At 48.6% G+C, this 25,631-nt stretch overlaps 1 protein-coding gene across 4 annotated transcripts in view; it reads left to right on the top strand.

Moving 5' to 3' along the window:
• Positions 1 to 22,210, top strand: part of LOC144152935 (MFS-type transporter SLC18B1-like) — an 89,026-nt gene extending 66,816 nt beyond the window's left edge. For all 4 annotated transcript variants that reach the window (XM_077684512.1, XM_077684513.1, XM_077684511.1 and 1 more), the window contains exons 7-14: positions 2,390 to 2,492; positions 6,744 to 6,901; positions 7,375 to 7,473; positions 16,473 to 16,561; positions 19,451 to 19,546; positions 19,645 to 19,719; positions 20,273 to 20,366; positions 22,011 to 22,210. In XM_077684512.1, the coding sequence (XP_077540638.1) occupies positions 2,390 to 2,492; positions 6,744 to 6,901; positions 7,375 to 7,473; positions 16,473 to 16,561; positions 19,451 to 19,546; positions 19,645 to 19,719; positions 20,273 to 20,366; positions 22,011 to 22,115 (819 nt within the window). In that variant the 3' untranslated portion in view covers positions 22,116 to 22,210. The remainder of the gene's footprint in view (positions 1 to 2,389; positions 2,493 to 6,743; positions 6,902 to 7,374; positions 7,474 to 16,472; positions 16,562 to 19,450; positions 19,547 to 19,644; positions 19,720 to 20,272; positions 20,367 to 22,010) is intronic.
• Positions 22,211 to 25,631: the final 3,421 nt, after the last annotated feature.

Here is a 25,631-nt window from a genome sequence, read left to right as displayed (position 1 = left end):
CAGCGCCGTATGATGGAGCGATACGACAAACTCAGCGAGAGTAACCGCATGCGCATTAAGCAAAGGCCGTTTTGCTATCGTCTTCGGCTGGGCTGTTCCAAGAGCAGACAACCACCCCCGATTTTTTTATTCGCTTATCACACTGCCCTCCAAACCGCCGTTAACGGGGCGAAGAGGGCAATGAAAGCGAGTGGTAACAGCAGTATGGGGTGGCTGTCGGCTCTTGGAACAGCCTAGCAGACGACGACAGCAGCGGCCTTCGCTTAGTGCGCATGCGGTTACTCTCGCCGAGTTTTTCGTATCACCCCATCGTACGGCGCTGATCGACGGAACGGTCAACGCTCCCGTGATATTGGTAAAAAATTGGGCGGGTGTACATCGATGCCCTAAAAGTCGGCTTCACCTTTATGCACAAAATTATTGCTGGGAAGACATTTTTTTATGAGCGATTTTAGACATATCAATATATCAAGGCCCTAGGTCCTTTTTGTTTACATTTTAAGAGAGCTTTTCGGTCGAACAACCAGTCTATGGGGAAATGCATTGTCTTTTCTGACAGGAGGCCATCGGTCCCACAAAGAATGCTTACGCTTTAAAGATAAACCGCCTTCATTGGCGTTGTAACACTCTGCACCACGAAGCCACGCCGTAGCAGGATTGCTCGACGCTGGAAGCGACGTCTTCACCTCTGTCTTCACATTGCCCGTCATATAGTGCGCATAGAAGAAAATGCTCGTTCGCTTCTGGCCGTGGCAGTATGTCAAGGGGTATTCACACGACAGAGCGTTTCAGCGGAGAAATCCGAGGGGGGCCGTGACGTCACCGCAGGCGGACTTCCGCTCGTCCAACTCCTTCGCTCACTCGGAGGATGCGTCTGTCGGACGGACATCAGTGTTTGCAGTGTTTGCAGTCGCCTGTCTCTATTGCAGCACCGCCGATTCCGCTACGGCGGCAATTTGTGCTAAATCACCTACGTACTGATCCTGTCAGCCGCCCAAAAATAGGCCTGCCGCGGGTAGAGAACGGCGCGCGACGCGCGGGGCAGTTCGGGTGCCTGGATGCAGTGGGTGGGGATGCGCGCGCTGGGAGCAGCCGGCCGGTCCGCCTACGGGCCCGCATACAGATGCTAGGCTTAACACTGCGACGAATATTCCATTTCCGCTCTCGCAAGCGGCGCAGATGTCGATTTTTAATGCAACTTTCCATCACATCATTATCCCCTTTCTCGCATGTGCAGCTCTGTTTGCGCCTCGGGGAGCGATAACAAGCTATCGCTCGAGCTACCTGCGCCGGTCTGCGCCACGCCGCCGCTCGCCCAGAGACCGTGCTGGTGGTATACGCGGCTCGCTCAGTGCGCCTGTCGTGTGCGCGGCGCTTTTTTTGCGCCCATTGTAATAAGAAGCAATAAAATAAAGTGCATGCAACCGCTCTGGAACTTGAGTCGCGGCCAACTGCCCGACGAGCAGACGAAATCCCGCCTCCTCCGCCGCCAAGCAACGGGTCGTTTGTAGCTCGCGAGCAGAAGCTCCGACCTCCGATGGGAGCGGTGTGCCGGAGAGAAACCGTGACGTATGGGTCACGTGATGCGCACTCCTAGGAGCCAAACGGTGGATTTCTCCTTCGTGTGAATACCCCTTCAACGGCGCATTTGCGTCGGATTCGATGGTGTTCGAAAGTTTTGTAGGCATGCACCCGTTTCAAAAACGATTGGAGCGGCCATCCGCGCAGGTATATATTTATAAGTATACGCGTGACCACAAGCAACATGTTAACTCAAACCACCTCACTGTGTGGGAATCGTGGAGAACCGACGCCCGCGATCCCGATCCGGCGCGTGCTTCCGGAGAGACGCTTTGCGCTGAAACCGGTCCGGCGCTCCCCTGGTTCGTTGGCGCCCCCCCCCCCCCCCCCCCTTCCCCCTCCGAGAGATGGCACCACCGGTCCGTGGGGGGCATAGGCGCGCGGGCGGCGCGAACGTGTGCGCGCGAGGCAAGATCGGCGGAACAGCGCGGCACTGGCGGATACGTATCTCAGGTGGGAACTGTTTGTCCTGCGCCATGAGTGCCTGACTCCCGTTCGCGGTCACGCCCCGGACGGCGTGGTTCGTGAACGCCGTCGATCCTTGTGCTCGCATGTTTTGGGAGTCCCCAAATAACAGCTGTGCTTCGGCACTACTGTCTACTGTGTTCTCGTATCGATAAACCTCGCTAGGCTGCCGTAGGCTCGGGAGCCCGCGTGGTTGACACTCCGGGAGCAAGTGTGGTGGCCTACGCCCGAGTACTGGCTAGGTCGCCCCGAAGAACCCCACGATATTCCACAAATGTAAAAAAATGCACGCGTACTCCGGAGCTATGTATACGCATAACCGGATGAATTTTCTTTTCCACAGCTGTGGAATTACCCTCTGCCATTTTTCGTCATGGGCACCATACTCATCCTGTCCATTCCTTGGATCATCAAGCACAAGAAAGTTCCGAATAAGCACCCTGAAGGCAGGTAGTTTTTTTCTCTTTTTTGTATGTTGAGTTTGAACCGAGCACACAGACTTTACAAGCACTATACAAAGAATATTCGTGTGTCCGGCTGCTTCTCTCTGCGCTTCATCGAAATATTTGAGCGAACATAAAAATGAATAATGAATGGAAGCCTACCATTGTCCCTGCAGAAGAAAGTGTGTGGAAGCTATATCTTATCGCTACTCACCTATGGGGCAGAAACTTGGAGGCTCACTAAGAGGGTTCAATTTAAATTGAGGACGACTCACCGAGCAATGGAACAGAAGATGATAGGTGTGACATTTAGGGACAAGAAGAGAGCGGAGTGGGTCAGGGAACAAACGCGTGTTAAGGACACATTAGTGGAGATTAAGAAGAAGAAATGGACGTGGGCAGGGCATGTAATGCGAAGGCAAGATAACCGTTGGTCATTAAGGGTAACAGAGTGGAACCCTAGAGAAGACAAGCCTGGCAGGGGGTGGCAGAAAGTTAGATGGGAGATGAGAGCAAGAAGTTTGCGGGGATAAATTGGTCGCAGTTAGCACAGGGCCGGGATAATTGGAGATTAATGGGAGAGGCTTTTGCCCGGCAAAGGGTGTAGATAGGATGATGATGATGATAAAAAAGGAATAAAGCTTAAGGTTGACAAACGTTGCTCAGAGTCACAAGTCGCGGAGGTCTCAGCCCCTGCTGACTGTCTTACAGGGTGAGGCCTGGAGAACCAATGGGAAAGCGACCGTAGAAACCACCCCAGAATAAACACCTTTAAAAACGTATATCCCTCCTCCTCCCAATGCACATTGCGATATAATTAAATTTCAGAGCATCCCAGCGCACTTTACGGTTAAACCAACGTATTGCGACACAAACCTTCGTAAGTACTAGACAAACGGCGGTTTGTTTATGAATTCATGAGAGTTTTGTGTCTAATTCTTGCTTACTGGTATTAGGGTGGTACTAGGCTGGTATTAGGTACTATGGGGTACTATATTCGTCAATAGCGTTTCAAATACCAAAAATAAAATCCCGGGCCATCTCCACTAACGAGACAGCTGGGGAGGGGCGAAGCATGCAGTGTACCAGTGTATTCTTGGTGCCTTGGCGTTTTTGCCAACGGAGATGAAACCGCAGGGGGGTAGAGATATACAGCTTTGCTCTAAAAGTCTCTTGTCTTTGAAGCTGTCTAGCCCGAGGCATAGACGAGTGTCCCGGTGTTTTTTAGGTGTGAGTACCTTAGGACCGCACAATGTCCGTCCGCGTCCGTGCGTACAATTGCAAAAAATCACAGTCTAAGGCAGGATTCGAGTGTGTGTCTGGTAGACCAGACAAAGTTAGTGTCAGTGGTCTCACCCATTGGGCTACGATTGTGAGTTAGTACCCGAGAGTCAAACGGCTTACTCTCTCGCCTGTAACGGTGCGGAGTACCTTAGGACCTCCCAATGTCCGTCCACACACACCACCATCAAGCGAAAATCAAGCGAAATTCGATTTGAGCAGTGAGTTGCTGTTTCAGTTAAGGACTAATCAAGGTGCAACTCACGGCTCAAATCGAATGGCGGTCGGGGCGCTAATCGGATGTCACTCGGGGCGCAACTTGGATGTCATTTCGAGTCTCGTTACTCCGCACCCTCGCCATCATCCACGGAGTGGAGATGCTGCCATTTTTATTTAGAACGCGTTACGAAGCGCTCCAGCGCGAGGCGTAAACAAATGTCCCGGTGTTTTTTTTGTTTATTTTTAGTACGCGTTACTTTCTAGCGCAAGGCGTGAACGAGTTTTCCGGTGTTTTAGTAACGTGACTGCATGAAACGACGATTACGACGACGACAACAACAAGAGACGCCAACAGCCCCTGCCCCTAAGAGGAAGGCTTCGGCCCTAAAAGCAGCACCAAAAATCTACGTCCCGGCGGAAATTTAGGAATTTCGTTTCGATGCGTATGTTTGCACAAGCTCGCATGTGTTGGCTATGCGTATACTTAATTAAACAAAGCGAAGGTTCATGCCCAAGACTTTATTGTTCAGATTTAAAGTTTCCGGTGCGGCATTGTATACACTCTAAGAGCGAAAGCGCGGCGTCACCCCAAAGCTCATCGCTCTTCTGTCCCTGCGCAGATTCTACTCTGTACTCAAATCACATGTTGGCCTTGTCGTTCACTTATGAAGCTGATCTGTCACACCGGAGCGTTGTGGGGAAGTCGGCCTGCGGTCGTTTCTTAGAGTGTAGGTCTTTTTCTCGAGCGGGCTAAGGAACATGAACTCCTTCTTCTCAAAATTTCTTCACTAGCCTCATTTGGCGAAAACTTCAAAAAAAAAAAAAAAAAGAAGTCCTAGATTTTACTAGAACCAAAGGCAGGGTGCAGTCCAGGAAGGAAGAAGCTAAGCTTACTATGGCGGATAACTTGTCGCAAAGGAGCGATGAGAAGGCTGAAGTCAGCTTTTGTAATGATGTGGTACGGCAGAAAAAATTGTCCGCGTTCGGCAAAGAGGAAAGTTCACAGCAGCCGCGCCCTTCCATAGTCGTCATGACGACACCGGTTGTTCCAGGCGTACCAATACAAAAAATGGCCGCGTATACGCTCATTTATTTGCACATGCCGACGAAGACGATAGTTGACTGGCGCCCCTGCCATGGAAACGCCTCTTTTCTCTTTGCCGCTCACCTCTGATGCCATTCCTCTCCCGTCTCGTTCCTCCCAAGATAACACGCTAGAGGTTTGCTCAAGTCAATTTAAATTTACCGCGTTCTACTGCTCCAGGCCGTGTTCCTCGATGCCAGCGCTGCCGTACGGCGGGGACGAACGTGATTTGAGGCACCACGCTTACTACAATGTTCATAGAACCACGTTGCCCTGCTCCCCGTGAATTTCAAGAGGAACGTGGAAGCTATCTATTAGAACCTTTCGTTACTGTCGCCGTTTGATTTCTTAATTAAACTTCCTCCGGGAGCTATAGTGGCGCGGGCAACAGCAGGCGAAGGTTTTCTGCAGTTGATGTAATATTTCATTTGATATAGCAAAATAAAGCATCAATTAATTTTTTTAATAAAAGAACACCGCAAATATCACTTATGAATTTATTTTCTGCCTCAAATTAGCGTTGTCTTGTTCTTGTCCAACAATTTTGACAAGTATGAACATTGCCACCGGACTTAGGCGTTTAGATTTTGCTGTGAGTATATAAGGCTATTGCGCAGACTTCATTTCACTTTGGCCGGATGGCTGAATCGAGTCAGAGACAGACAGACAGACAGACAGACAGACCAAAATTTCTGCTTTTAAGGAGCCAAAGAAAGTCTATCGTCTTTAAAACAGAGCGCACGCACGCGTCACGCATGTTGTGGATGCGCTGCATCAGAAATGATGGAGGTAGCACAAAAATGGCAATAAACCACTTGCTTTTCGCACTTAACGGTGGTGTACTTGATTCCATTGAGGAAGCACGATAGAAAGCTCTGGCACAGTGAGAGCGGACATGTAGTTGCATTGTGTCGCAGCAACAAGCCTGTGCCATCAATTTTTATCGCGGAGAGAGAGCGAGAGAAGCATTATGTTTGAAACAACTCTAGTCCGGAGATGGCATGCACACCGGAACCAGTAGACTGCTGGGACTTGGTGGACTATCTTACGCTAGGTCCCGGTGCCGGCCGGCTTTTCTAGGAAGGGATGCGTTAGGCAAGGACGCCTCGTGTCCTGTCGGGTGCACTACCAGTAAAAGTGGCGTACTGAAGACAATATAAGGCCGTTAGGTGCGAGGCAAATAGGCCGATAAAGGGTCTCTCGTATGTGGTATAAGCAGGATGGTGTCAACAGGGAAGGTGTTCGACCTTGCTTTACCACGGAGGCGGCTTCACGGGAGGGTGACTTGATGGGGTAACATTGCATACTGCCATGTAGGAGGTGTTGTAGGCAGGCCTTTCAATGTGAAGGGAGTTTTGTGCTGGGCTTGGTCAAAAACAGACGGGCACAGGCAGAGTTTTGCGGTAAAGTGGATAAGGGCTGAAAATTCTGTGTAATTTTCTACTAAATTTTGTGTATTGTAGGCGATAGTGACGTTATAACTGAGTCCACTGAAATCAAACTAAATCCTCGTTCCGAACAAAATCTCACGTAATAGGGTCGGAGGGTTGTGATCCCTTTTTGTGTACGCTGCAACTTTTAAGCTTCCTAACCCTTACGTGACCGGAACTGACTGCACGTGAAGCGGGTTTTAAGCTTGACTGCCGTTTTATTTTGTTTGGCCTCGGCAGCCGTCCCTCAAGAGGCCTTGATGCAGGCGCCAGGCTCTGAGAAGAAGCTTTACCGGTTGCTCTGGGACCCACTCTTTATGGTCAACATGGTTACTCTGATGCTGTCCTGGGTCATCATGGGCTTCAACGAGCCCACACTGGAGCCGTACTTGAGACAGGTACTAAGCTAGCTAGTTCGCCGGCTTCAACAGCATGCTTCGGTATCGCCTCACCGAAATATCAACTATAATGATGATTTGGAAGCCTTGAGGGAGACACTCATTAGTGAGAAGAAAGGGGCGGAGATTTGAGAGGCATTGTCTATAAATTTCGAAACGTTTTCCTTCGCTTATTTGTAAGAACAAGAAGCTTCCTGTGGTATGGCATACTTGTTTCTTGTTTTTGCGAAGTTATGTAATTTGGTAATTTTTTCCGGCCAACACAGTGGACTAGCATATTGCCTGTTCTACATATTGCTTAAGATTCCGAGCTTCCACGGAAACATAGGCGAGTGTCAGATCTGATTTATTGGCAGTGTAATAAGCAGGTTTCATTGGTGCTTAACTTTGTCTCGTGGATAGTTCATATTCTTGTTTTACTGGGACCCCATGCCCCCAAATTTTGTGTGATCATTTTTTCCCATTTCTTTCAGTTCAACCTAAGCACCACCCGGCTTGGAGTACTTTACATGGTGCAGTTTGCAAGTTACACCATTGGCGCGGCTTTCGCGGGAGTGTTCTGTTACGTAAAGGTAAGTACGCTGCATAAAATGCTTGATTTAGCGAAGTCGCTCGACGAAACGAGCCAGAACCTATGACAATAGACCAGATACTTCTTGTTGAAAAAGAAAAACAGCACGGACACACTTGTCTGCGGTTCTGTGTAGGTTATATACTGCCTTCAAAATCTATAGCATTCGGTTTTTGATACAGCTATGCTCTATAACCGTGTACATGTCGAGGGACCGCTGACAGCTAAACGTGAGGTGTTTACTTTTCAGATGACTGTATATCGAGACTCTGTCTCCATAGTCAATAAATTACGCAACTCCCGACTTCCTGATACCAAGGGAACATAAACAAGCGGATCTCACATAATAAAACGAGAACGAGCTCAACGCAGCTATATGTAAGCCTATTCAACGCAGACATTTGGTCTAGTTGGTGATACGACTTCGATATGGTCAAAAGCGCACTAGGCGGGGACAGAAGAAAAGACAGTGACACGGGACGAGCGCTAAACATCAACTGAGGTTTTATTGACAAGAAAGGCCACATACACACAGATGCGCAGAAAGACTATGAAAAATACGTAAGGCACAGTTTTCACAGAGAATGTGATTGACGCTGTACATAGGCTTTTTCTTTTGTGTGCAAAGCCAGAGACGCAGTGCTTACGCATTCGTCATTTTTATTGATAATACAGAACGTCTCGAAGATCTCTCTTTGTAGTTGCTTCCTAAAGCTGCGCAGGACGCCTGTTCTCTGGAAGTCAGGCGTGCAGGAGCACCGCCGGCAGTGATCTTCCAAATGTCCTCCCCCCGCCAATGAATTTACGGCTGCGCGATGCTCTCTCAATCGTTCATTATTGCAGGGTATGGACTGTCCGACGTAGCATTTTCCACAATCTAGTGGAATCCTGTACATTCCACGAAGCGTGTGGTGTGTTTAGTTGTGCAGCCAGCCTTCCCAGCTTCGTTGTTCACGACTTTGCACCTACGTGCAAGCTTGCCTGGCGGCGAAAAGACAACCCGGGCGCAGCACCTTCCCGCCACTTTTTTGAGCCGGTGGGACAGGTTGTGTACGTACGGCACGACCACAGGCCGCGCCTTCTGGCGTTCAGGTTCATTCAATCTAGCCTGGCTCCCTGAATTCGCAGCTTTGATCAGGGGCCCTATTCTCGACTGCACAAATTCCGGGAGAATTTGGCAATTTGCCGGAAGACTTTTCTGATTGGCTTTTAATTTTGGTCACGTGCTTCCGGTTGACAAAGCGGTTGTGTGTGCTGTCGTCATCTTGACGTTTCATGACGTTTGCGGGCACCAGTTCTAAAGTTTGCCTTATTTCTCTTTACTGAAAGGGCATAATTCTTGGCAGGCAATGAAAAACTACACTAAATGTACAAGACGTGACAATGTAAGCCTGTCTTTGCTATTCAACAACAATACTGCTTGTAATACACACCCTATATGTGATTGGCTGATAATGCGTGACGTATTTTAAACAGTTGGCGGGAACGACACGTCACACATTGGCAACTTCAGCCTGCGTAAAAGTGACGTAATGTTACATGACAGCTGAAAATGGCGGCGGCTTTTGCCGCGAAACAGGGCAAGAAATTTCACCAACCTTTGGCTCCGTGAAATGTCCGTGCATTTGCAGCAGGCGCAGTTTTTTTTTTTTTTTTTGAAAGTTTATTGCAACAACATGTACAGGAATGGCTATACAGTTGTCGAGGGGGACGGTCAAAAAGGCTACAGGAAAAAAAAAGCCTGACAAGGTGACGTCCCTCTTTACCCTATCGAGGGGCCCCTGACACTTGTCCATCTGGCGGGGCCCCCGGCCATCATGCCGCATTGCGCCATTGCCGGGGGTGAAAGAGTCTGGCGGCATGTCCTGCCACGGGCGGTTGCGAGTTGAGCGTCCATCGTGGCTGTGGAAGGCACCATGTGAATTCCTGTTCCTTGGTGGCGCCGGGCACCTACGGGTAAAATAGGTACAAGCGACTCCCCGGCCTGGCGCTCGGCCCTTGTGTGGGACTACAACGCTTGGGAAGCTCACCCGGCTTGCACGGGAAATCGCCCCTATGGAAAGGGGCGGCTGCAAAAACGCAGGAACTTTTTTTTTTTTCGCATGATGCGTGGGCTAATCCATGTTTTCTACCGAAAGAAATAATAGTTTCGACTGTTTCCAAGTCAGCGATCACGGAGCATACAAATAACGTGCAGTATTTTGCTTTTATGTTTGGCAATAAAATAAGAATTATTTGTTTGGCGTAACCGCAACATAAAGAGGGCAGTACAAGCCTCTCCATGACAAACAGAACCCAATGCATGGCATTTGTCCACACTCGTCCTAGTAAGCTGCTGGGTCACATGATCGAACTCAAGAGAAAAATAATAAAGAAAAGTGACTTTTTGGTTCACTACAGCGCTGATTTAAGTTGAGCTTGACGAATGAGTGAATCGGCAACATCGGTACGCTCCGCGATTATCAGGCGTAGCGCTTCGCTACCGTTATGTGTCATACAAGCGATGGTCGCGGCCGTCTTTTTCTGTGATCACGCCATAAATTTGCAACATTACAGCAGACGATAGCGTGGAGGCAGTGGCGGCAGGGAAGGTGATACCGCTACAAAGCTTGCATTGAAGCAGATAGCTCAACTATGTTACTAAAAACGATTGAAACAAAGAAATAGACACGGTAAAAAAGATTGTGTGATGTTCTTTGGCTCAACATCCCTCTTTAGCTCACCTTTGGATCAACGATACTCGATCGCCTTGTGGTGTTGACGCTAATTTTGACCTGCAGAAATGTGTTTATCTTGCCAATCTCAGCTACCGTCTAAATTTTTATAATAGATGCCAAGGTTTTTTTCTATCTTTTATGGGCAATACTTGATACCTTAGTTGTGATCTTTATGAGTGAAGCGTCAAATTACACTGCATGTTGTCATAGCTATACGTGCAATACGTCACTGAATGGTTACGTTGTGCTTACGCAAAGAAAACATGGTGAATTGCCTGGGAATTTGTGCAGTCGAGAATAGGACTCCAGGCTTCCAGCTATGGAAGCAAGCAATCCTGCAGGAAAATCGGCATTGCACAGGCATTGGGCTTGGTGCTGAAGGCTACATGCAACTTGGTGGACACAGGGCTTTTTGAGAGCAGAGCACATGCAGTTTTTGGCGATTTAGGAAGGTGCGGCACCCAGGTTGTTTTTTCGGCGCCAGGCAAGCTTGCACGTATGTGCAGAGTCGTGAACAACGACGCTGGGAAGGCTGGCTGCGCAACTAAACTTACCACACGCTTCGTGGAATGTTCAGGATTCCACTAGATTGTGGAAAATTCTACGTCGGACAGACCGAACGCTGCAATAATGAACGACTGAGAGAGCATCGCGCAGCCGTAAATTCATTGGCGGGGGGAGGGCATTTGGAAGATCACTGCCGGCGGTGCTCCTGCACGCCTGACTTCCAGAGAACAGGCGTCCTGCGCAGCTGAAGGACGCAAATACAAATAGAGGTCTTCGAGGCGTTCTGCATTATCAAGGAAAATGACGAATGCGTAAGCACTCCGTCTCTGGCTTTGGACACAAAAGAAAAAAATTCCCGCGCCTTCCCGCGAGGGGAACACGAGTAAATGCAGAGCATTGGGGCCTCAGTACTGGTTGAAGGCAGTGTTGCTTCCATCGCTTCTTCCGTGATGCTGGAGTAGCAGACACGAGTAAACGTGGGAGCGAGCGTCAACCAAGGAAGAAATGAACAACGCAGTGACTGAAGCACGAGCGACCGCTAGCGGCTTTATATTTGCAGCGCAAGCAGCGCGCGCTCTTCTACGCCCCACCACGCTGCTATCACGCACCTGTTACGCCGAGACACGGCCGGACTGGAGGAGCGGCGAGCACGCACTTTCATATGAAAGTGCGCGCCCGCCGCTCCTCCAGCCCGGCCGTGGCCGAGACCGCGACGGAGCGTTCCGGGGGTGACGAGCGAACGGGCTGACTACGACGCATGCGCGCACCTGCTGCGGACGCGGAGCTGTGGACGCCGTCCGACGCAGGAAGAGGCGAGGCTAAGAAATGCTCTGCATTTAAAAACCCGCCCGCATCTTCCCACGGGGGGAACTCGAGTAAATGCGTCGCAAAGTGGTGGGGGTATCGCGTGAATGTTGCGTAATTGGGTATCGTTTGGGAATGCTTAATTGTTATTTCGTCTTTATTATTCTTATTTATTGAATTAAGGAGAAGCGAAGACAAGGAGTGTAAAGTTGAAGTCTGTCTTTATTGCTTGGTGCCATCGTTGTATTGGACGGAGAGGATGACTGCTTTGTGGTCACTAAAGTGCACTGTCAAGGGGTCTTTGAGGAGCGGTCATGTGATTGCGTAACTGGTGAAGACGTTGCTTCCATCGCATCTACACGAGTCAAGCAAAGCGTCAAGTCAAGCGAAACCCAAGCAAAGACGCCCTTGACTGAATTCCGAACGCGCGCTCCGCCGCTTATATACACACCGCCCGCGTTCGAGGGAGAGGAGTACGTGGGAGAGACGCGCATGCGCACACTTCCGTACACAAGCGCGCGAACTTTCCACGCACCCACGACGCCGTTATCACGTGTACACGCCCTGCCGCTGTTGCTGTTGAGCGCGACGCAGCGCACGGGTAGCTACGACGCATGCGCGCACAGACGCGCTCCCCCCGCACCGCCGCAGCTGTTGTTGAGAGCGACGGAGCGCACGGGGTACACGCGCTCCTCCCGCACCGCCACACCTGTTGTTGAGAGCGAGGAGGGTACGGGGGAGAGACGCACACCTGCGCTTCGACGCGACGCGCATGCGCAGTGAGCGTGTGGGCGGCGCCGACGCCGAAGCGCGACATCTTGCGACTAAGAAATGCTCCGCATTTAAAAGCCTATCTACAGCGTCAATCGCGTTGTCTGTGAAAGCTGCGCATTGCGTATCTTTTTTAGTGTTTCTGCGCATTTGTATATATATAGCCTTTCTTTTGAAGAAAGCCTCAGTTGATGTTTAGCGCTCGTCCCGTGTCACTGTCATTTCTTCTGTCTCCGTGTAGTGCGCGTTTTACCATGTCGAACTATATGTAAGAATAAAAAAAAGCCGCCTATAACTCAGGGGGACTGAATACTGCGCTCATATTACTTGGAATCCGCGACAAGGGCAAGGGCTCATGAGTGGGTGGGTTCAGCCCACGCCCTATTTTTAGATTAGTCGCGACATCGTGCTGTGCGTAACGTGCTTTCCTGTCTGTACAAGTGCAAATCACAGGCACACTGCCAGTGAGAGGTGTCATAAATGCCAGCTTGTCCTTGGCCATGGCCTATATGCCATATGCCATGGCATATATCCGTCTCGAAACTTTTGTTTGTGTTTTTTATTGATTGATTGATTGATTGATTGATTGATTGATTGATTGATTGATTGATTGATTGATTGATTGATTGATTGATTGATTGATTGATTGATTGATTGATTGATTGATTGATTGATTGATTGATTGATTGTGGAATTTGACGCGCCGAAACGACAAAGGCGATGAGGCACGCCGTAGTGGAGGGCTCCGTATTCATTTTGATGGCATGGGGATCTTTAACGAGCGCGAAATCTCGAAAGGTGTTTTTTCCTTTCGCCTCCGTCATAAAAGTGGCCGCCACGGCCGGGAATTGAACCCGCGTCCTTGGGCTCACCAGCACAACGCATTAGCCACTGAGTCATCGCGGCGGTTTCTAAACTTCTAAACAAGTTCAAATACGAGGTGTGAACAAATAAAACCAGTTTGCGTGCCTTTATTAAAAATAACAAAATGTATAAACTTCCGTAGTAGAAGTAATAACAATGGATACAAGCAAACACAATACACCATTTTTTGAAAGTTACTGAAAGCGTTTGCACACGCTATCCAGTGCTTGGGAAGACTGCGGATAGCATCCACGGAAACGTACAGTGTTTGCTCCTTAAATTATTCGAACACCCGTTCTGTGACGTCCGCATCGGAATAGAGTCGCCGTATCGGAGGTGATCTATTGTAGACGCACCTACTTTTGCGCTCGCGAGTGAGCGCCGACGACAGCCTTCGCATATTGCAGCATCATTTTTCACGGTGGCTTCACCTGTCACAGCAACATGCGTCTAGCGAGTCCCGCGCACTTTCTGAAACATTCAGGCCCATTCAATGTTGTCTTCGAAAGGCCTTTGCGAATTTACAGGCTAACGCCAAGACTTTCGACTGGTAAACACGCTTCAGGGCCTAAAAACCGGATCACCGCCTGCTGGTTCATTTTGGACATATTCCGTATCGGAATGATATCATTGGATTCATTGCTGTCCGATATAGGCACTTGAGAGCAACGAACTAGTAGTGCTCACTGGTACTGTGGTGCGCGCATACTCTGTGCAACGTCATCGAGCTCGTCTGCGTCGGTATATGTTGCATTCACGAGCATATCGCACGCATGCCGGCCACCATGTGTGTCGCCTTAGCAACGGGCACGCGCAGGCTAGTGCATGGCGGCGCCTGCATGAGGCCGTACCACCGAGCTCAAAAGCATTACCCAGACGCTAACTATACTGTATCGCGCAGTGCTCTACAGCCTACCTGTCGCAAGACACAACGCAGTCGTCGGCACAAATCACGTTTGCTAGCTGCCGTGGCGGTGGTGGTGGTTGTTTGGGATCAGGCGGGGCTAGCCTGGCTGGATATACCGGCAATTGCTCCGCCTAACCTCCTCCTAATTAGTCTATGTAGTTAGCCAGTTCCGTCTCCGGAAGAAAGCTTAGTAGAAGGCGCGACACGTCTCTGCGCAGCATCCAATGACCCCTTGGGAAGACGATGTGGTCCAGGGTGTTGTGTGGGGCTGTCAACTTTCGAATCACTGAGAGCATTGCAATCCGCTCGGAATCATGCTTTGAGCAACACATTACATTGTGGTGTGTAAACCCTATCATTGCACATGACGAACAGAGGCGATCGCACGAGGCCCACCTTGAATAGCCATGCTGATGTCTTCACCTGGCCCGTTCGGATAAGGTACAGCAATGTTGCCTCCGATCTCGTAAGTCTCTTAGTGACGCAAGGCTGACGATAGGGATCTCCCAAGGACTTCAAATGTTCGACGACTGTGCGGCTGAAGTCGTTCCAGTGATCGGCAGAAACCTTGAGAGTCGGTGCAAATTGCAGCGCGTTGCGTGCCAACTGATCAGTGGTCTCATTGCCCTTGACGCCAACATGGGATGAAACCCATATAAACCGCACATTAAAACCCTTGTTGCTGAGTTCTTGCATATTTTGGTATCGGCCATAGATTTCTCATCTGTCGGCCAGCGCCTTCATCCTCGGCCGCTTGCCGATAGATGTCGATAGTCTCCCACCGAACAATGTGCACACTGCTATGCTGCCGCCGTATCTCAATCGGTGTGCGCGCAAACATTTACATGTTCTTCGGAAGCATTTTTCTTTGACTTTTGTACTCAACCACTCTGCCGTGTGGAAGGCGCAGGCGCACATGTGTGCATATCCGTGTTCGCTGGCAACCCCGCTGCAGCGTAGACATTTCGTGCGTCATGCCGCTTCCTTTTGCAACCGCGGCTCCATTCTCCAGTGGTGACGCGGAGTTCTCTTGGGAAAGTAGAGCATCACCACGCAGTTTCACTGCTATTATTCATGTCTTTTGACGCCACAGACGAGAGTCGGGTGGTAACGGCGCAGACATGCGGAAGCATGCGCAGACACGGTGGGCACTGTCGTGGCGATTTTCAGTGTTGCCAAGAGAAGAAATCGTCCGCTAAACTTTTATGTGAATGCTACACCTTCCGCGGCAAAAACGAGTTTGATTTCAGCACGCCTCGTAATATAGTGATGTTTACATTCATCTACGCTGTTTAATCAAACTAACTCTCGCAATATCAACAGCTTGGATTATGCATTTATTTCATCGTGGCGTGATGGCCACCAGCGATATGTTTGTGGTGTTGGGGGGCCCAGTCAAAAAATCACTACCGGTGCCTAAGGGAGTTGGATTGACATTTAATTTTTCAGAGCGTAATGTCGCGTTTTGATGCGAGAGCGTGCACTTCAGAAATGTATTGAGGTAAATCTAACTTCATGGGAACATCTGACTTTGAAGCAATGACAACAGTTTGCGCTGATGAAAATTACGACGCACCCTACATTTCCCTACCAGCATCTCCGTAAACGATGTGAACTAGCCCGTTACGTGACCCGAGAGAGTTACAAAAAAGACCATATGAAGTTCACCGCAAGAAGACTCCAGGGTTCCTGGCCGCGCTTTCTCGTTATGAGGGAGAAATAGCTTATGAAAATATTTAACGGACCCCGTGCAAAGACGACCGTAAATCATGCCCCTTCGAGACGCGATATCGTCAGGGGAGACGCACCAAAACTGATGACATCACTTTCGCAAGCGCCGGTGCAGTCACTTTAGCAGTGGTGCGTGCAGAGCTCGTAGATCCTGACGGAAACCAGCAGAATCAGACAAAGTTCGTTGCGGGATGACTTAATATGTGGAAACAACGGGAAAATCTGTTATGTGCCTGTATTTTCTAAATTGTTCCATCGCTGCTCAAGTGGCCACTCGGACACAGTTTTTAACATTGCATAAGATTTCTTAAGCTGCAATTAGCCTACACTTTTCTCGATGGAGGAAGCGAAAAGTAAAAACTTTTGTGGGTTTACCCTCTTGTTCTGTATTCTTCGAGCCACTCTAAAGTATTGAAGTGCAGCATTGTCAAGCTTTGCCAGAATGACGCTCTCACTTATTGTTGCTACCATATGAACGGGGAAGTTTTTCAGGGTCAGGTGGACCACCCGTTTCATGTCACTAATTACATCTCTTCATTCTTCGAAAGCCGCCGTTGTCCAGCCCTTCTTTTGTTCACTTGAGCTCTTGGGCATCCCGCGTAAATGTCAGCTGCATAGTAAAGCACAAGCGAAATATTAGTTTCTGAAAATCGTTAGAAACAATAATGCGCTTTCGTTTTTTTTTTTTTTTGTTTACAGATGGCTGCATTCTTCGCCTTTGCCGGGCAGCTAATGACGACCTTCGCCTACTTGATTCTTGGTCCGGCGCCATTTGTACAGCAAGACCCGTAAGAACATTTCACGGCTTTGTTTAAGGGCACGATATAGGCAGATAATTTGATATTGGTATCTAATATAATTGAAGTTTTTCTTACGCCTAGGAAGATTATTACTTCCAGGTAATCGGAAAACCTGCCTGATTTCACTAGCTTTTTCGGTTGCGGCCGACCTTGTACCAACGAAGCCTCATAGCACCTTGCTCTTTGATTCTTTGTTCGTGCCTTCAATATCTGTCTCTTGCAGCAAACCTCTAGATAAATGCCCGTCTACAAAGAATTGTGCTGGGCAGACAAAACATTTCCTGGTAAAACAGCGTCATTCAACCAGTATTACTGAACGTGTGACCGTTTCCGAGGTGACGTGTAAAAATAGCGCTTAAAGATGATCGACAAGGTGCGTCGTGCTAGAACTCCTACGTCGATTCTTCTACTAAATCTAGAGAGCTTACAGCAACTACATTAGGGAAAAAGAATGATACATTTCTGCGCCTCCATTGTGTCACCTAGTTTTTAGACCACGAGAGACGCTGAGGCACGATCTTGACGGTTCTTAAGTTCGATAAACTTCATTGAGCACACGCCCTCCCGGCGCCACAGAATTTCATTTAAACTTGAAATTTACACCTTAGGAAACAGCGCGAAAAACTTGGACAGAGATAGGGCAAACAGACACAAGTGCTCGTGTCTGTTTGCCCTCTCTCTGCCCAAGTTTTTCGCGCTGTTTCCTAAGGTGTCATGTGTACCCAACTAGCCCAAAGTCAAGTTTTAGTTGAAATTTACACTTGTACACTTTAAACCAGAAGTTTAAAGGCGGGAGCTCAAAGCCCGGAGCTGCGATGTCTTAACTCTGCAAACCGTTAATCGTCGGGATAAACCTGATTTCCCTCGTCATTCCCGTTCCGCCTAGTCCACAATTTTTTTTTTAATCTAAAACAACGTTGGGGTTGACAGAGAAGACGCTATACTAGCGCTGTAGGACGAGACGAACTCAAGCCTTCAACTAAGATTTTTACTAGACACACATATACGCTGCTTTATCATCGCATGCACCGATAAAAAAAGAAAACATTGATTTTACACCTGTGCACATTAATCTGTGATTCAGGAACTACACTTCCTTTTTGGAGAATGCCACGGAATCCTCGTACAGGCGTCGCCTTCTTCACCAATACTAAATGTCTCGAAGAGTTCTCGTTGGAGTTGGCCGCTTGATGTGCGTTTTCGCACCCTGGAGAGCACTTGCAGCTGCGAAAATTGTCAGCCAAGTGCTCCCCTCCCATTCTTTTTTTTTCGGCGCATGCGCCGACGAGGTAGCGTACATCTGTGCCTACTACAAACAATTTTACCATCCCTTTCTTAAGAAAGTTGAAAGTAGCGCGGAAGCTTTCTCAGTCAAAACTGCGTCAAAAGTGCGTCAAAACATTCGCTAAAAGTGCACTCAACCTCCGCTGAAAGTGCGTCCAATCTATCGTGAAACCTTCAAAGAGCCAAATTTCAAACGAAGGACGAACCCCTGCAACGATTTTTCGCGCGATAAGTAAACTCATCTACGAACGATCTAAATGAATACCGATACGTGGTTTATAAAACAAGAATATACTATCGTACCCCTTTTTTCATGATGGATCCGTGTATAATCTTATCTATACTTGTTCCTTTTTCGCAATTTCAAGTAACCGTTTTGACGCAATAGAGACCCGGTTTCCCAGAGGTCTTATCAGAGCTTTTCGCATCGACCAATCAGTCTAAGGGGAAACGCATTAGCTTCTTGGCATAACGCCATCGGTCCCATTAAAAGCTTTTGCTTGAATATCTCAGTTGAAGTCTAGCGTTCGTCCCGTGTATTTCCTTCGGTGTCCCGTCCCAGAGCGCCTTAGTACAATGCACCTAGTAACTAGCCTGACTTATCGTCCTTTATCCACACAAGACGACGGACATTTCCTTATAAACGAAAAGGTGTTTATTTTATATCAAAATGCTCGACGGCAGGGCGACACGGTCGCGTACTGGGGAAAAAAGTCATTCAATCCATTTTGTGTATGCATTTTTCGTGCTAATTTATTTCTTACCTGAATATTGCTTCCCTTAATGTCCCGGTGGTTCGAAAATGTCCCAAGTGGCCCCCTAACAATTAAGGGCCTCTAATCTTAGAGTAGTGTTAGAATGGCTAAACTATAAAACAGTGGTTAAATGAGATTGTTGTGCCAGTTGAATGAATTTTGTATTAAAATGAGGGCATTGGATTTGGGCGGTGTTTCGTCTTTTTAGTATGCGTCAATCAAGGGGTTTCTGAAACTCTGCAGTAAAGTGTTATAAAGCGAAACTAACTTCACTTCGGTAGCTCTAGTCATGCTAAGCAGGCAACTTCGGGCATTGCTTTCTTCGTTACATTCGGGTAAGGGCTAGCAAATACCACGGTGGTAAATTTTATTTCAGATAGCCTTATACTGAAGGACCATTGCTCACTATCCTTAGAAAGTAATATACGGAGTGTTGAATATTTTTATTTTATTGAAGGTTCTTCGCACTTACGGTGGCATAGTCCAAAGAACAGCAAAGTCGCATTCTAAATAATAATTGATTATCATCCCCTCTATGATTTAACGTAGGATCTGCACATTTTCATGGTTTACCTACGCGTTGCGCACTCCGAAAATCATATTTAATGGCTGCATTTATTGTATATAGCATTACAGGGAGGCCTACTAAATATTTGAATTCCCTTTCGCTTACGTTTTTATTTTTACTCGCGCTATTTGGGAGCCCAATTCATGTCACAAATGTTTTCACCGTGCGCCCCTCATTAGAAATTCCATTCCCAGAGCGCCCGTTCTATGATGCTTGTTTCTTTGCGTTTCTTGTCATCTAACCTTTGCGCGTGTCTCGTTTTGTTCAAAGGCAGCTTTGGATGGTCTATGTCGCCCAGACGTTCACGGGTGTGGGGATGGCTGCGCAGTTCATCTGCAGCTTCTCCCTCGCCCTCAGCCACGCTGCGTGAGTATTTCAAACACAAATTGCAAGTCCACGTAGCAGCTGGTGTGAGCACCGCAAAGAGTGTAAGCAACATACTGCCATGCTTACTTCGGCTGCAGGAAGCGGGGCTACCCAGACGACATTCGGACTACGGGATTTGTGTCAACTGTCGTCGTTACCTTCCTGGTTATTGGGTGAGCATCTTTCGACGTACGTTTTCACTTGTGGCTGCTGCAGGGGTTTTAAGGAGGTTAGAAATGCGCGCACAAACCTGTTTTCTTATTTAAACTAGCTGCCGTTATATTAAATCTGTGCGTACCATATAAACATCCAGTCCAGTAAGACGTGTATGATTGAAACATTTTAATACCCAAACCAAGTACTGAAGAAACGAATTGTTTTTATTCCTCAGTTTTGCAGACCTCTGCAGTATTGAGCTACTGTCGGGTGCGGCGCTTTCAGTGAAATCTTACCGCATAAACCACATTTAGATTTGTACGTAGATTGTAAAAACTCTTAGAGCTCATTATCACGCCTGGGTTGGGCGTTAACCAGTAAACGTTCTGCAATGGCTGGTAGGGGCTGTTTGCAAAAACGGGTTAGCGCGAATTCACGTTTATGAATGTTGATTGATGGTACCCAAGTCCTGGAACTTGTAAGCTTCACGTTGTTGCCACTGAGGTAGCCAAGGCGCACTTGAGAATGTTGCGGCGGTAAGTACCTTCTAATGCTTACATTTATTTTTAGGGCCATCACAACACCTCCGATAGCAGGCTTCCTCGTCGAAAGCTTCGGATATCGAAGAGGGTCCATGTTTCTATTTGGCATCCTCTTGTTCTGGGTAAGCAGTCACACAGACATTTCATACGCTCCAAATAGCCACTGTAAAAAACATTGTCCGTTACTGTTGAGTTTACAAGGCTTGAGGACTTTGTGTTAGCTGAAATTATAGATGCATTGATTTATCAATGAAATTTCTAATTCCGGAGTTTTAGGCACCGAATGTAGACCCGGGCTATGAGGCGCGCCGTAGTGGAGAGCTGCGAATTAATTTCGACCACCTGGAGGTCTTTATCTTGCACCGAAATCTCTACACACAGTTATCGCCGTGTTTCACCTTCACCAGAAAAACGGCCGCCGCAGCCGGGACCGAACCCGTGTCCTTGGACTCAGCCACACAACGCATCCGCACTGAGCCACCGTTGCGGGTGTTTGATCAATGCAACAAAATTGGTTACCTGTTTTAGTATACCTAAAGCTAAAAAGAAGATTGACGACCACAGGGGGAATGTGACGTCGTGATTTTCATATCAACTCGAAAACGTATTGCGGAACCCAGATAACATAATTAGACATGTATGTACGAGGGCGGTTTATTTTCGGCAATGTTTACATTTTCACTGGAATATTAACATTTCCACTGCGTTTGATGCAAATATGTTTACCGTCGACAAGGGATGTGTTCAATAATTTTGTTTTTGTCGGGCAGCGAAACCATCTGTATTAGTCCGGGAACAGCAGCGGAAGAAGGTTCAGCAAAACACTCTTACAAGTTTATGACCGGTTAAGTGTGCAGTGTTTTCTGAGTGCGCATTATCTTCAAGAACAGTTGCTTGCTCAGAAATTCTGCAATTTTATTCGGATCTTTCAAGTCCACGAACATTGAAGATAAACGCTTGCTTTGTGCGCGCTACCAGGCTGAAGAGACGATTCCACCAAGTTCCAGAGAGATGGAAGCCAGTGTAACTCAAGTGGCTTAAACAGAGTGTGCTATTAACTTGTCTTGCACAGTTATTGCTCAATGTAAAAGGTCTCTGCATCACCAATATCGCGTCTATGAGACGTTTTCTTATGTTTCTAAAGGATGTGTCTGTCCTCCAAAGCTACTAAGCATTATCCAATCGACTCTGTATAACAAGAAAAGCATGCGACACTTCACGAAAATCAGTCAACAAATAGGCAGGATTTTTTTTTCTTCATTGTATACAGGGCTGACAATGGCGTGTTCTTTTTAACGCGAAAGTGTTTTATTCCCGGATGCATGAAGACCTCGCTCACGTCATATCCGTCACGGAAGTGACGCCCGTACAACGAAGCAAGCGGCCTGTAAAGGGTGCACCCCTGCACACAGAGTCTTCTTGCTGGGAAGCAACCTTTAGCACTAATGAGTACGTTATACTTGGGGTTGTTCGTTTTCGGGCTTTATATTTGAACACGAAAGTGTTTCTTGCCGGAATACACCAACTTTCACTGACGTCATATCCGTCACGGAAATGACCGTCACGGAATATCCGTCACGGAAATGACGCCAGTACACCTTTGCCGAAGCGACCCGCCAGCAGGACGTCGCTTGCCAAGCACACCCACAAGACAGCCGTGACCCGCAAATCATACTCAGCTGCATATTTCGGTGCACATTTCACTTCCCTGTTTTACTGATTCCTATGACAGAGGAATCAACCACAGTTTTTTTTTTGCATTCCAGACACCCATAACACTTATCCACTGGATCTACCTGATGTACATTCAACGGACCAGGAGTGCTGACGTAGCTTTCCACGGTCGACCCTCCTCCGGCCGGAAACTATAAATGTACCAGCAGTCGCCATCGTGTGTCTGTACTATCAATAAACGTTTTTGTAATAAAGGTTGCAGTCGTTTACGTTGAACACTGCACTATAACTGCACAGTACTGCATTATTTCACTGCGGGCTTGCTTTTTTTGTTGTTCAACGCGTGAGCTTTTTTTACATTTCAGGTGTGTTTCTTCAGACTTAGGTAATCGCCAACCTTTTTTGTCGCTAACGTGTGACGGCGTCAAGAAACATTTCTCACTGGTTATATATCTGAACGCAGATAATACATGATACGATTCCGAACGGATGTCCTAGCTAACTATTTCCCCTTGCTGGAGTAGCTAGCACATCGCGTCACGGCATCCTTTTCTTGTCAGACATTTCCAACTTCCCCACTGCTCACCAAGATACGAGTATTAGATGAGCGTGCAGCTTTTAGCTCCTAAGTATGCAAGGTAGGGTGATGTCAGCGCAGGCCATCTATTCCCCTCGATAGTGGTGTTTCGTTTGCTGAAACTTCAGGTGACGGTACTGGTTTAAAATACTACGCAAGTTGTGACAACAGTCTGAACTTGACTTTATTCACATAATATAACACTTTCTAAAAAAATCTGTAAGATAAGCGGATGTAAAGAATGAAATCGCCAAGCATACCGGCAGGAGAAGTACAGCAACCGAGAAGGATCGGAAAGGCGCGGCAAAATGCTGGTCGCAGCTGTTAGTGCGGTCAGCCTTATCTTTGCCTTGTTGTTGCACGTCCGTTGCGATATCGGCACGCTTCCGACATGTAACCAGGCTTGTCGGTGGAATAACATCTGCAGCTGGTGGCGGAACGTTTCCCATTTCACTTCCGTCGTCCTTGCGTTTTGTAGCTGCACGCTTTTGGATTCTGACATTGTTTTTGCGGGAAAAGGTTCAATCTACTTGTCTTTCACTCCCTCAACATCCTGTTATCAGCCCGCACGTGCATACAGATCCGCCAATATAGTCGCGTTTCGTCGTTTTCACTCCGCACGCGAAGTTCGCTCACCCGTCGGCGGCTGGCCCATCACAACAGCATCGGACCCTGAGCTGAGCTCGACACACGTCGGGAGATTTGAACCAGGGAGGAAAGGAAAGAGGCAAAGAGAGAGGTGGTAGGAATTTTTCCAAGTTAGAGTACGGTTTGCTGTTCTGCACGTGGGCGAAAACAGAATGGGACAAAAAGAGAAGGCAGAAAGAAATCGGAGAGCGTAAGAGATAAAAGAGAGAATGACAGCCTTCGGCGTCTGTGCACTGATGACAGAGAATGCCAATGTTATAGGATAGCAGTCGCGAAATACAAACATTCGGCAGGGAACTTTGTCAAGGGCTCTTATGCTAGCGGGAATTTCAATTACAAATAATAGAGAGAGAGAACAAACTTTTATTTTCCGCAGGAGCAAAGTCCAGGTTCTAATTTGAAAGTTCAATTTACCGGATCCACGCAGTGCTCCAGAATGCCCGTGCGGGTACAGTGCGCGTGTTTGTAGAGAGCTTCCTGGGCAGCCTGGATTTTTACTGTCGGCGGGGGAGACAGCCAGACCTCCAGTCGTTTGCACTCCACCCCCGTCAATAGTTTTAAAAAATGAGGGTTTTACGTACCAAAGTTATACCTAGGCTACGAGACGAGCCGTAGTGAATAACTTTAAATTACAGCAGGTGGGACTTTTGAGGCGCACTGAATCCTCGACACACGGGCGTTTTCGTTTTCCGTCTCCAACAGGAAAACGGTACCCGCGGTCGGTATCAAACCCGGTCCTTTGGTTGAACGGCACAATGCCTAAGACACGGCACAACCACGGTGGGTGCCGATCAATCCTGTTTTGTGTAGCGCCATGATTTGACGTGGCTGTCCATCCAGATGCACACCATGGACTGGAGCCAGTTTTTTTCTTTTTTTTTTCAGCAGAGCCAAAACGCCGCAACGGTCGGTCTCAGCTGTACTTGCCACAAGCTCTCAACACTGCATTTTTCGCTCAGGCACACGGCAAAGATGTCAGCGTCAGAGTGCGAGGTGCCCGATTTCCAAGAATCGCGTCTTCTGTTCTGTTGGAGCGCGAAGCCTGTCATCAACGTCCCAGAGCGAAAGGATGCCGCGCGAGCGAAATATTGTTGCTTGGCAACATCTCGTGGCGTCGGGCATGCTAAGCACCGCGGCCATTGTATGTCCCGATTGGGAGCCCGTTATTTGCACAGGATGCACAGGGGACGACAGCATGAAAAAGAGGTTAGCGTGTAGGAACGGGAGCCGTGGACTCGGTAATGCGCTGTGGCTCTCGTACATTTATTCTAGTGTGCAAGCCCCGGCCGGAAGAGAGCGACGTAGACATGCGACCGCCCAGCAGCACGGTCGCGTTCGATCTTCGTGAGGCACGTGGCCCTCCTGACGCAGTCGGGCAAGCACCGCTGATTATGATGGTGGGATGATGCAGATAACGATAGTGGGGCCAAATGCAAATGGTGGTGCCGCCATTACAGGGCTCCCCCCTTAGCGCGGAGCGCGGTAAGATGAATGGCTATTGCACGCGAATCAAAACCTATATACAGCAATGCGCAGCTGTGAACAGGTAATTAGCAGGGTCCGTCCGCATTCAAGGTCCTTAGGTTTTCGGGGTCAGTCCCTTGAGGAGGGAGAGGAGGAATCGCTTTATTGAGCCTTAGGCTGGTATACGGAAGCGGTGTGGCCGCCGGTTTGAGGCCGGCAGCGACGTTGGCAGCACGGGTGACCAGAAGTACCCCGACCTCTGGGTCCGAGCTACCCAGCGCTCCCTCCCACTGCTCTTCATTAACTACGGGTGGAAAGGGGTCTTGAGGACAGGCCCACATGAAGTGAACCAGCGTGGCTGGGTCGCCGCAGAGTGGACCATTTGGCGAAGGGAATTGCGAGGGGTGAATTCGGTGCAGAAGTGCTCGACAGGCCAAAGAGTGCGTCTGCAGGAGTCGCCATAAGCGCTCCTGGTCATTGGTTAGCTCAGGGTGGGCAGGAGGGTATTGACGGCGAGCGAGGCAGTAATGCGCAGTGATATCATGGTAGGTGATTAAGTGATCCCTCGCTGACCTGGCGCCGTGGTACCGTGAGAGCGTCTGGTGAGAGTTCATGCCATCGCCTGGGAGTGGCGCAAGGGTCGCCCGCATAAACGGACGTTTCGCGATGTGGAAGCTGACAGGCGCGTCCGCAGGCACAGGAGATGCCCTGCAGATGGCGAGAGCACTGTCAGGATCACAACATGGTCGAATGGAGACGGCGTGTCAGGGTTTGGCGTTTCTGCCATGCAGACAGCTCTCTCTCTGCACAGGGAACTGTGACCTGTGCGCCGTGAGTCGCGCCATGTCCATCTAAGGCCCCGGGTCCGGCGAAGTGACATTGGCACTGGCGGTGGTTTCTTCCAGCGACGGATCCGTCCACGTGTTAAGGAACATGAAGCAGGTGAACGGGTGAAGAATGTCCTGCGCAGTTGCAGGGGTAGTTGTCGATAATAGCGCGCGAAAAGTTGTCTGCGCTTAGCTAT

The sequence above is a fragment of the Haemaphysalis longicornis genome, unplaced genomic scaffold, assembly GCF_048455015.1.
Source record: "Haemaphysalis longicornis isolate Haplotype H1 unplaced genomic scaffold, Haemaphysalis longicornis Haplotype H1 scaffold_9, whole genome shotgun sequence".
NCBI lineage: Eukaryota > Metazoa > Arthropoda > Arachnida > Ixodida > Ixodidae > Haemaphysalis > Haemaphysalis longicornis.
The sequence above is the reverse complement of the archived record's forward strand: the minus strand, read 5'-3'. Positions and strand labels throughout refer to the sequence as shown.